Source organism: Cervus elaphus, chromosome 4 (genome assembly GCF_910594005.1).
Source record: "Cervus elaphus chromosome 4, mCerEla1.1, whole genome shotgun sequence".
NCBI lineage: Eukaryota > Metazoa > Chordata > Mammalia > Artiodactyla > Cervidae > Cervus > Cervus elaphus.
The window spans coordinates 10,202,838-10,214,607 of record NC_057818.1 but is presented as its reverse complement, the minus strand read 5'-3'; the positions used below and the strand labels follow the sequence as shown (position 1 = coordinate 10,214,607).

General features: G+C 44.3%; 1 protein-coding gene, 1 long non-coding RNA gene and 1 other non-coding gene across 5 annotated transcripts in view; 1 reads left to right on the top strand and 2 right to left on the bottom strand.

Moving 5' to 3' along the window:
• Positions 1 to 419: 419 nt before the first annotated feature.
• Positions 420 to 11,770, bottom strand: part of PLCG2 (phospholipase C gamma 2) — a 166,756-nt gene continuing 155,405 nt past the window's right edge. Inside the window, exons 32-33 of one of the 2 annotated variants that reach the window (XM_043898142.1) lie at positions 1,589 to 1,773; positions 420 to 691 (exon numbers count right to left, since the gene is read on the bottom strand). In XM_043898142.1, the coding sequence (XP_043754077.1) occupies positions 559 to 691; positions 1,589 to 1,773 (318 nt within the window). In that variant the 3' untranslated portion in view covers positions 420 to 558. Of the gene's footprint in view, positions 692 to 1,588; positions 1,774 to 2,666; positions 2,747 to 3,354; positions 3,397 to 11,770 lie in introns of those variants that run through there. The other variant, XR_006340442.1, reaches the window with a different exon arrangement.
• LOC122691565 overlaps positions 2,612 to 11,770 on the top strand; it is a 41,509-nt gene continuing 32,350 nt past the window's right edge. Inside the window, exon 1 of one of the 2 annotated variants that reach the window (XR_006340443.1) lies at positions 2,612 to 2,744. This is a non-coding gene — a long non-coding RNA (uncharacterized LOC122691565). The remainder of the gene's footprint in view (positions 2,745 to 11,770) is intronic. The other variant, XR_006340444.1, reaches the window with a different exon arrangement.
• LOC122692958 lies at positions 10,570 to 10,704 on the bottom strand. Its single transcript, XR_006340768.1, has one exon. It is a non-coding gene; the product is annotated as a small nucleolar RNA SNORA70 (small nucleolar RNA).

Sequence of the window (11,770 nt, the reverse complement as noted above, 5' to 3'; positions counted from 1 at the left end):
ATGTTTTTACCCTCAGGAATTTTCATCCCTCAGTTGCCCCCAGATTGCCACCCTTGACCCCACTCACCCAGCAGTCCCTGTCCTAATGAACGGCCCACCCCACCCTCATGTGCGGCAGCCGCGGGTCCAGCCGCCGGAGGGAGTTCAAGTGCTCTGAGCTGGGCAGGACCGGGGCTCCTCTCTGGGCCTGGTGAAGTCCGAGGCCTTCAGTGTGAGATCGTTTGCCTTTTAGTTCAGATCCTTTTCAGAATCGAATGAGTTAGTTCCTTACAGACCCAGCTCGTCTTCTGTAGAAGTCAGCTACCTGGGTCTTTAGAGGCCAGAGAAGGAATCCTGCTCACTCTCAGCTCGTGCACAGGTCACTGATCGAGTTTCACTGCATTTGTTTATGGGGTTTGGAACGTGAGAGGCCTCATGTGAGCACATTTTGGGATCCTCTGTAGAGACTGTAAGTTAAGAAAGTGTCCAAGATGAAAATTTAGCAGGAAACCATCCCAACTCATGCCACTTGGGTCTCCACATATGTCGTCTCGATGACAGGCTGGGGGAGTGACGACCTCACACGTGAGCATGTTCCCAGGGTCTGAACAGAGCACACGCTCCTCCATGCAAACACACACACGACACCCTTACACATGGACCCTGGCTTCTATGAGTAAACTTGCTGTTGCCGACTCTCTTTTCTCTTAACCTGAAATAAGACAGATTTCACCGTCATCCATTAGTCTAGGATTCGGGTCACGTGCTGAACGCTCACATTTCTGTCCACGTGTTTGTGGATATTCAGGGCTGGGTGTACAGGGCAGAGTTGGCGAAGTAGGTCCCTGACAGGATGCTTAACTTTTGTGATGCTGTCTCGTCACTGGTCGTTGTGCTGCGGTCATTGTTCCTGTGCAGGTGTTGTCAGGATGACGTGAGAAGAACGTGGGTAAGGAATCTCCATGCTGTGTCCTGGAGAAGTTGCTACTGGCATTTTCTTGGAGAATGTTCTTTGTGGAGCAGCACTCTGGCACACCTGGCTCTCCCTCCTTACATGTCTATTGTCGTGCACAGTCATGCCTGACTCTTTGCAACCTCGTGAACTGTAGCCCACCAAGATCCTTCTGTCTTTGGGGTTTTTTAGGCAAGAATGCTGGAGTGGGTTGCCAATTCCTCCTCCAGAGGATTTTCCCAACCCAGGAATCCAACCTGTATTTCCTATGTCTCCTGTACTGCAGGTGGATTCTTTACCACTGAGCCATCATCGACGCCCCCATACAAGTCTGTAGCACAGTTCAAAGCATCCTCCTCTGGAGAAGGGAGGTGGGGAGAGGGATTCCACTTGAGTTTAGGACCACTGGACGAGCCCAGGCTTGGGAAGGCGAGAAGGGCTCCTTAAACGGTAGTGGTCATTGCTTATTTTTACTCCTACCTGGGCGTGCTCAGGAGGACAGTGCAGCTCAGGGAAGGTGCAGATGCCTGAGCTCTTAGTGTAAGTAATTGACGGAGCCAAGAGAAGAGGGCTCAGGGCTCAGGCTTTCTGAAGGGGGAGCCTTGCCCTCCGCCCTGGCCCGGGCCTGACCTCACAGGGGCTGCAGGGCTGACCCACCTGCGGTTGCACTTCTCCTGGTACAGCTGCAGCTGGTTCTCGTTGACGTTGAATTCTCTGACCAGGGCATCGCGGTTGGCGCTGCGCAGGTTCTGGTGGGTGTCGTACAGAAAGAGCTGGTTGTTCAGTTCTTCTTGCCGCCTCCGCAGCTGGCGGCAGGAGGAATACAGCTCCTCTTCGCTCTCCTGGAGAACAGAGGGGCCAACAGCCATGGGGGGCAGGCTCGTCAAGGCAGATGTGGGACGTGCCACCTGGAGGGAGACTGCAGGGAGCACGGGGCAGACCCGACCGTCTGCTGGGATCTTCCCAGAAGAGCCAGGATCTGTTTTAACCAAAGATGAACTCTCAACCACTTACTCCATGAGAAGCAAGCAGTCTAGAAAGCTGTGGTTGCCAGTTAAGGGGAGCTTTATTGTGAAACACTGAAACAACAGATGCATTGCCCAGTGATCCTATTTCTTAATCCAGTCTGGTTTGTCATGGGCCTGTGTCACCTTCTAGTCTCATACAAATACAAATACGGAGGCTCTGTGCTTGCAGTAGACACAGCCAGTGAGGGAGAGGGTGGCCTGGACGGAAAGTAGATTGCTGGTGGCCTGGGGGTGGAATGAGTGGAGACAGATAAGGAGCAGGAGTGGCTCTTTGGGGTGATGGAAATGTTCCAGAATTGGTAATAGTGATGGTTACTCAACTCCGAGGGGACTAAACAACAGTGAATTGTACAAGTGGGTGAAATGTATGGTGTGAGAATCATCTCAAATAAATCTGTTACCCAGTTCCCCCTGCTCCTGCCAGAAGACCCAGGGAAACACAGGTTACACCCCCAGGGATGGGCGTGTGACTCTAGCTGGTAATGTTGACTTCCTCCCCTGCCACCACCACCTCCAGGCGCAAGACCGGGGTCAGGTTAATGGGAGGTGTCCGTGGGAGTTGGTTTGGTGCTCTTGGTAAAGAGAAAGTTTCTTTTGTGGGTCAGTGGAGAGAGTGATGAGTGTCTTCAGTTGCTAGTGGTCCTTCTGCCGCCGTGTGGAGACAGAGGGGAGCAGAGCCCCTGGGAGAGCAGCTGGGTCCCGCCTTGACTGAGACAAGCCCTGCCCCTACACCTTGCTGCTGTCTGGGCCAAAGCAGTACCCCCGTTGTGCTAAAACTCTTACAGGTGAGGACTGTGGATTTCAGCATGGGAGGATGAGCGTGTGTTAGCTCTCTGATGTTTTTAGAGGATCTCTATTGTGTAAAGGACAGCTCCTCGGGAGGTCAGCTCAGTGGCTGTTACTACGGTGCAGTGGTTCCAGTGAGAGACTCCAGTGCTGCAAAAACATCCATTGGTAATCACAAGTGTGCTTGTTTTGTCCTTTATTTTTACAAAAACTGGGCTCTGACTGTACTTTGGTCTGAAATGTTTTTCCCCAGCTTAACAACCTTAACAAACCATCATCGACGTGCCCTGGGATAATGGGTTGAATGAACTCTGACTTTGGATGTGGGGAGAGCAATGGTAAAGGTTATTCTGACCACTGGCCAAGGTGCAGAGAAGTAAAACAATGATTGTCTTGCACAAGGGGTAGAGGTAAATGGGCAGCCCTTGGTAGCCGATTCAATGCACTGAATGAGTCACAGAAGAGTCAGTGGTTACTTGCCTTAAATGTTTGTTTTTCCGCAAGGAGACCAGCTTCCTCTTCTGTTAAGACTAAAGCAAACAAAACAAAAGTACATAAAAGTCTTAACACTGCTATGAATCATCTCTTTTCATCTTCCCTCCTCCTAAAAGAAAACAACCTCTGTGGCTTTCATATATATAGAATGACTGTTTGTGATCTGGTTGAGGTAAAAAATTCACTGTTTCCACTAATGCTTCCATATAATTGGAGGCCTGTCCTCCTGTCCTTAATCCCAAATCATTTATAGCAGTTATATAATTCAGTCTGTAGTATTGCATATCTGTCTAGAAGAAACATTCAGATAAGTACATAAACATATATATAGTTTAGTGAATAACTATAATGCAAACAGCCATGGAATTGTCAGCAAGTCTAGAAATAAAGCATCGTTCATGCTGCATACCCCTCCCAGTCAAGATTCCCTCTTCCCTTTTAGAATTCTGTGGTATGTATTTCCTGGCTTTCTTTTGAGTCTGAATTGTTACAAAAATTTTTAGTTTTATTTTCTATTCCAAGTCCATGATTATTTCTGTTTTGTTTATATATATTATATATATATATATATATATATATATACACATATATATAACTAATTTTTCTTACCATTGCTTTTGTATTGCATTCTTTCTTGCTTACTATGGTCATTCTTAAAGCAAAGTTTATTAGTACTAAATTATCTGTCTTTGTATGTCTGAAAATACTTCCATTCTTCCCTCTGTCTTGAAAAGCAGCTATTAGGATATAAAATACCTAGACCTACAGCTGTGTGTTCAAGGCATTTTGAAGGCATCCCTTATTCTTTAGGCTGCTCTTGCTATACATAGAAGCACTTCTGTTGAGTGTCAGTCACCTGTAGATAATCTGTCGTCACTTACTTTACAATTTTCTCTTTACCCTGATATTCTTCCACTTCAGTAGAATATGCATGTATGTGGGTCTCTATACTGCTGTGTTTATAGTTGGAGGATGCTTCTCTGTGCATTGCTAGAAAATTCTCAGCCATGATTTCTTGTTGTTCAGTCAGTCGTGTATGACTTTTTGCAACCCCATGGACTGCAGCACACCAGACTCCCCTATCCTTCACCATCTCTCTGAGTTTGCTCAAACTCATGTCCATTGAGTTGATGATGCCATCCAATCATCTCATCCTCTTTCACCCCCTTCTCCCCCTGCCCTCAATCTTTCCCAGCATCAGGGTCTTTTTCAGTGAGTTGGCTCTTTATATAAAGTGGCCAAAGTATTGGAGCTCTAACTTCAGCATCAGTCCTTCCAATGAATATTGAGGGTTGATTTCCTTTAGGATTGAGAGGTTTGATCTCCTTGCAGTCCAAGGGACTTTCAAGAGTCTTCTGCAACACCACAGTTCAAAAGCATCAATTCTTTGGCATTCAGTCTTCTTTATGGTCCAACTTTCACATCCATACATGACTACTGGAAAAACTATAGCTTTGACTAGATGGACCTTTGTCTGCTTTTTAATACTCTGTCTATGTTTTCTTCCATAGCTTTTCTTCCAAAGAGCAAGCATCTTTTAATTTCATGGCTACAGTTACCATCCACAGTGATTTTGGAGCCCAAGAAAATAAAGTCTGTCACTGTTTCCATTTTTTCCCCATCTGTTTGCCATGAAGTGATGGAACCAGATGCCATGATCTTAGTTTTTGGAACGCTGAGTTTCAAGCCAGCTTTTTCACTCTCCTCTTTCACCTTCACCAAGAGGCTATTTAATTCCTCTTTGCTTTCTGCCATTAGAGTGGTGTCATTTGCATATCTGAGGTTGCTGATATTTCTCCCAGCAATCTTGATTCCAGCTTGTGCTTCTTCCAGCCTGGCATTTTGCATGATGTACTCTGCATATAAGTAAATCAGAAGGGTGACAATATACAAACTTGACATACTCTTTTCCCAATTTTCAACCAGTCTGTTGTTTCATGCCTGGTTCTAACTGTTGCTTTTTGACCTGCTTCTCATGAGGCAGGTAAGGTGGTCTGGTATTCCCATCTCTTTAAGAATTTTCCAGTTGTTGTGATCCACACAGTCAAAGGCTTTAGCATAGTCAATGAAGCAGAAGTAGATGTTTTTCTGGAATTCCCTTGCTTTTTCTATGATCCAACAGATGTTGCAATTTGATCTCTGTTCCTCTGCCTTTTCTAAATCCAGCTTGTATATCTGAAAGTTCTTAGTTCACGTACTGTTGAAGCCTAGCTTGAAGGATTTTGAGCATTACCTTGGTGGCATGTGAAATACGCACAATTGTGTGGTAGTTGGAACATTCTCTGGCATTGCCTTTCTTTGGGATTGGAATGAAAACTGACCTTTTTCAGTCCTGTGGCCACCACTTTTTCCAAGTTTGCTGGCATACTGAGTGCATCGCTTTAACAGCATCATCTTTTAGGATTTGAAATAGCTCAACTGGAATTCCATCACCTCCACGAGCTTTGTTCATAGTGATGCTTCCTAAGGCCCACTTAACTTTGCATTCCAGGATGTCTGATTCTAGGTGAGTGATCACACTATTGTGGTTATCTGGGTCATTAAGACCTTTTTTGTGCAATTTTTCCGTGTACTCTTGCCACCTCCTCTTAATATCTTCTGCTTCTGTAGGTCCATACTGTTTCTGTCCTTTATTGTGCCCATCTTTGCATGAAACATTCCCTTGGTATCTCTAATTTTCTTAAAGGGATCTCTAGTCTTTCCCATTCTATTGTTTTCCTCTATTTCTTTGCATTGTTCACTTAAGGCTTTCTTATCTCTCCAGATATTTTACATTGGAACTTCTCATTTTACTCTTTTTTTTTTTTTAACCATTTTAATATTTTATCTTGCTATATTAAAGCAAATTATCCAAACACAATCTTCACGTACATTAATCCTTTCCTTAACTGTACCCATTCAGGAACTTCCCAGTTACTAAGGTCTAAAAAAATTGTTTCAAGACTTTTCAACTCAGAGTTCCAAAGATTTCTTTCCTGGTCCTTTCATTCCTACATGTTCTTGATTAGGTTTAAGGAAGGTTGATCTTTTTAAAATGTGTTTATCCAGTTGGACTCTCTTTTTAAAAACTTTTTTGTAATTTCAATGTTATTTCATATGCACTGGAGTCAGTTCTCTTGCTTTTCTGCTCGCTAGCATTATATTCCTTGAGGGTTAAAATTTCTATGTGCAGCTCATCTGGAATGGAAGTGTCTTTCCACCTCTGTGTGTTCAGTGGCATCTGGTTGTCTGAAAGCTCTCGCCCTTGGAGACTCCCAAGGGCGAGGCCAGCAGTGTTACTGTGATGGACTGGGGCACTAGGTTCTCTGGATGCTACTAATCCTCTCTGTGTCCCAGCCATAGAGCTGTGTCCACTTTATCCCATCCCCTCAAGAAGCAACTGACCGCTGGCCTGAATCCTAGGTATCTGCCAGGTCCCTTTTCTTGATGGGTGTTTCAGAAGAGTGATGTCCACTAGCCCCAGGCCACCTGTCTGTGTACAGGTCCATGTGTGTTAGCACACAAAAATGAAATGCAGAAATCACCTAACCAAACATAAGCAATTATAAAAAAGAACAGGAGGCTAAGGAAAGACTGAGTCACTGGAGATAAATGATAAACACAGGAATGGCCAAATTGGTCAACCCAAATATCAAATAAATGCAAGAGTAGGTTATTTTGTGGGAAAAGCACAAACACAGAATCAGGGAAGTAGATAATCCATTATCTAAACTGAACTAGGACAGTGTGGAAAGTAAACTTGCCAAATAAAACCTAACAGGTATAAACTAAAGAATAGGAGATGTGGAAGGAGTGTATGAACTAGAAAACAATGATGACGGAGAGTAAATACATGCGTGTAATTATTTTAAGGCTCTTATATCTTCAATGTATATTTTAGATATACACATACATGGTAGCTATTATAGAAAAGTAGCCCAGAAGAGAAAATAAATTGTTTTATCTTAGGAGAAAACAAGAAAATCCTTAGGCCCAAAAAGCTTCACAAATGGTGTCTTTGTTGTATGTTGTAGGTAGGTAGCAGTTGCCTCCAGTTCTATTCAGAATGTCCCATCGCCCTGGGAAAGAAGGCTTCCAAGTAATTTTTATGAAACCAGCACAAAACCTGACACCCCCCGCCAAAAAAAAAATCAGTGAATACCAGTGAGAAAGTTCTAAAGAAAACATTAACATGTATGTTATAGAAACACGTCAAACCATACGATGCCACTGTATTTCACTAAGAAATTCTTTTCTCCTTAAGATGATTGTGTCACACCTTCATCCTCCCTGTGTGTGCATGCTAAGTCACTCAGTCGTGTCCGACTCCTTGTGACCCCATGGACTGTAGCCCACCAGGCTCCTCTGTCCTTGGGATTCTCCAGGCAGCAATACTGGACCGGGTTGCCATGTCCTCCTCCAGGGGATCTTCCCCACCCAGGGATCAAACCCACGTCTGTTAGGTCTTCTGCACTGACAGGCACGTTCTTCACCACTAGCGCCACCTGGGAAGCCCTAACCCTCCCCAAGGTCAGCCGATGGCCTTGCTTCGTGTTTTGCGTAGAAGAAATTACACGGGAAATATTCCCATCTCAGCCCCTTACCAGCACCCACGGCTTCCCTCCCGCACTCACCCTTTCTCTGCCCTGCTTCCCTTCTCCACTACGTCATCTCCATCAGCAGCACACGCACATCTTAAGAAGCTCTCCCTTCACCCCCACCCAGCTCCTGACCCACCCTCTCGTCACCTTCACAGCCAGTGTCCTCGAATAAGTCATATGTTCCTCATCAGTGTATCAAGTACTCACGTTCTGCATTTTCAGTTTTTAATAATTACATATACACAGAATTTAAAGAACCACTAAGAGCTACTAGGATTATTACCAAAAAAAAAACCTCTCTCTCCTGGGCACCACCCCCTGCCCCTTGATCCCTGCTCCCCAAGGTCAGCAGTTGTTTCTTTTGATTATTAACTCCACAGTTCTAACACAAAAGAAAAACCTGCATTTATACTACAAGGTCTTGCTTTTTTTGATGTTAGTGATTATCTTCAAAGAGAAAGATTTGACTATTTTCCCCACATACTCTCTTATCTTATTCCATGGAGGTAAATCCACTTAGGTTGTATCAATTCATGTTTACATTTTGATTTTATTATTATTACCAACTTTGAACTCGTGAATCTTCTTTGACAACTGGTTTTAGATCGATGTATGTGTGTGTGTAATCAAATAGAAAACAATGCTGTGTTCCTAGAAAACACCTGTGGTGAAATGTTTTCTCTGGCCTGTGACAAAATCTTCGTGGAGTTCTCCATCTTTGGTTTTTTCTCTTTGTTCTCTACCACCAATGCTTTTCCCTTTTAATTTTTTATGTTGACATTTAAAGCTTACAGAAAAGCTGCAATAAGAGTTCAGCACATTCCATACCCTGGACCACCCAGTGTCCCCAGGGCACAACCACAGTACAGCTCTCAAAACTAAGATGCTGGCACGGAAGCAATGCGAGTAATGTACAGATTTTATTCGGTTTTCACTGGCTTTTCCACCCGTGCCCTCTTTCTCATCCAAGATCCAGTCCAGGATCCCACACAACATGCAGTTGCTATGGCTTCCAGTTTCCTCCAATCTGTGGCTTTGCTTCAGTGCCACCGCCCTGCCCTCCCCCGCCCCACCCCGACCCCGGCCGTTTATGACCTGAACACTTTTGAAGACTCCTGGTCATTTGCTTTGTAGAACATCTTGCATTTCAAGGGTTTGTCTGATGATTAGTTTGAGGTTGGTGGCTCATACAGTAAAGAATCTGCCTGCAATGCAGGAGACCTGGGTTCCATACCCTGGAGAAGGGAGTGGCTATTTACTCCATTATTCTTGCCTGAAGAATTCCATGGACAGAGGAGCCTGGCAGGCTACAGTCCATGGGGTCACAAAGAGTCAGATGTGACTTGAGCGACTAACACTTTCACAGAAACGAGGTACCTCTCAGGTATATGATGTCACACATTAGTGGTGGTGACACTGATCATTTTTGGTATGATGATATCTGCTAAATTCATCCACTGTAAAGCTCTTGATTTTTTTACAATTATATTTCCTAGAAGAAGGTATTTTGAGACTGCAAATAGCCTGCGTCTCCTCAAACTTTCACTAATTTTAGCATTCATTTGTAGATCTTGACAGTGGTGTTCTGATGGTAATTTGTTTCTCTCACACCTGTATTTATGCTTTTCAAGGTTTATTTTTTATTGTAGTTTATTTTCATGAAAGTATAGTTGATTTATAATGTATTAATTCCTGCTATACAGTAAAGTGGCTCAAATATGCACACATATATATTCTTTTCAGTATGGTTTTATCCCATGATATTGAATATAGCTCCCTGTACTATACAGTAGGATCTGGTTGTCTATCCATCCCATACGTAATTATTCGCATCTACTAACCCCTAACGTCAACACCATCCCTCCTCACCCTCCCTCCTGCTTGGCAACCACAAGTCTGTTCTATATGTCTACAACTATTGTACTCTTTTCCTACCAATTTGAAGAACTTTTACTTCTTTTTTTTTTCTCTGATTACTGTGGGTAGGACTTCCAGTAGTGTGTTGACGAGAAGTGGTGGGAGTGGGCATCCATGTCTTGGTCCAGATTTTAGCCAGAAGGCTTTCAGCTTTTTAAGCTTGAGTCTATTGCATGTGGTTTTGTCATAAATAGCTGTTCTTGTGTCGAGATGTGTTCCCTCTATACCCACTGATGTAAGGGTTTTATTGTGAATGGATGAATTTTATCAAGTGCTTTTTCTGCATCTATGGAGAGAATCATGGGCTTTTCTCTTTCGTTGATGTAGTTTATCACATTGGTTTACATATGTTGAACCATCTTTGTGACCCTGGGATGAATCCAAGTTGGTCATAGTGTATGACTTTTTTTGACAGGAAAGTAGGATTTATATCAGTGGGCACAAGTAAGGAGGGGACAAGGCCAAGGTTCTCATGAGCATAGGGCCCACCATTTGTTTCGAGGGCCATGATGAGGAATAGATGTGACTTCACCACCATCTGGGATGAGCCGCTTTTCTGCCACCATGTTTTCAAACTCATTCACATTAAACTTGGTAAATCCCCAGTTCTTGGAGATGTAGCTCTTCTGGAGACCAGGGAACTTGAACTTGGCTCCCCATGGAGGACCTCAATCACAGGTACCTTGTTCTGTAGCTTGGTGCAGATGGACATGATGAATTGGGCAATGTGGACCCTGGCCAGTGTGCCCTGGGGCTTTCCAAAGGCACTGTGCACTCCTGTCTGGAGCCCAGATTGGGGACGGCATGCCAGTCATGCACGTCCACTGGAAAGGGCTGTCTCCAAGGCCCCTTAGGGCAACTGGAGCAGGCCATCGGGCTGCACACCCCACTGAGGACGCGGCCGTGTGCCGCCATTGCACACTGGGCCCCACGCGGAAAAGGGTAGAGTCGGCTCAGTTGGCTGCCATGGCTTATGATCTTTTCTATGTATTGTGGGATTCCGTTTGCTAATACTTGGTTGAGATTTGTTGGGTCTGTAGTCAACAAAAGGACTAGGCTGTAGTTTTCTCTTTTGGTGGAAGTCTTTGGTTTTGGTATCAAGGTGATAGTGGCTTCATAGAACGTCTTTGGGAGTGTTCCTTCCTCTTCAGTCTTTAGGAGGGGTTGGAGAAGGATCGGTATAAGTTCTTCTTTGTAAGCAGGCCTGCTTTTACGTTTGTACCAGGCAGACCAACACTTCCAGTGTTCAAAGAAGAAAGGAAACACACAACAGAGTTAACACTGCCTTCCCCACCGACTCAATCTTTACCTTGACTTTTCGATGTCCCTTTCAGTCCAGTTTTATACTTCCACTTATCTGTATGTCTGTTCCATGCAACATATAATAGTTTTGTTTGTAGTTTTTAAAATGTGTATAAATGGTATCACTGAGTGCATTTTTCTGCATTTCACTTTTCTCACACTGCAGTGTTTGAATGTATCCATGTTGTATATATGTGCTGAGCTCCATTCTGCATTGCCTTTTCATACTAGTCCATCTCTCAAATATCCTACATTTTCCTGTATATCATCCTAGTAATTTGTGGTTTTCCTTTTTTTTTTTCGTTGCTGTTTGTGTTGTTAGCTCCCTTCACTCAAATTACACTTGTGAGATCCATCCATGCTGCTTACAGCTCGGCCATTTGTAGTTGCTGTGTGCGCTCCACTGTGTGAAGACACACAGTTAACACACGCAGTAGAGGGACAACAGGACTCTTCTGGCTTTGTCTAGTGTGGAACAGTGCTACAGACTGTCCTGTACACGTCCTTAGGGGACACAGGCATGCACTTCTAGCAGGTATACTCTTGTCTCGCAGTATCCATAGGGGATTGCCTGCAGGGTCTGCTGTGGATACAAAACTCTCAGGATGCTTAAGTCTCTTAGCCCGCCCTCCGCACTCATGGATTCGGCACCTGCTGATTCAGCCAGTGTGGACTGCAAACACAGTACATGACCTGAGGTTGGTTGAATCCATGAGTGCGGAACTCACAGA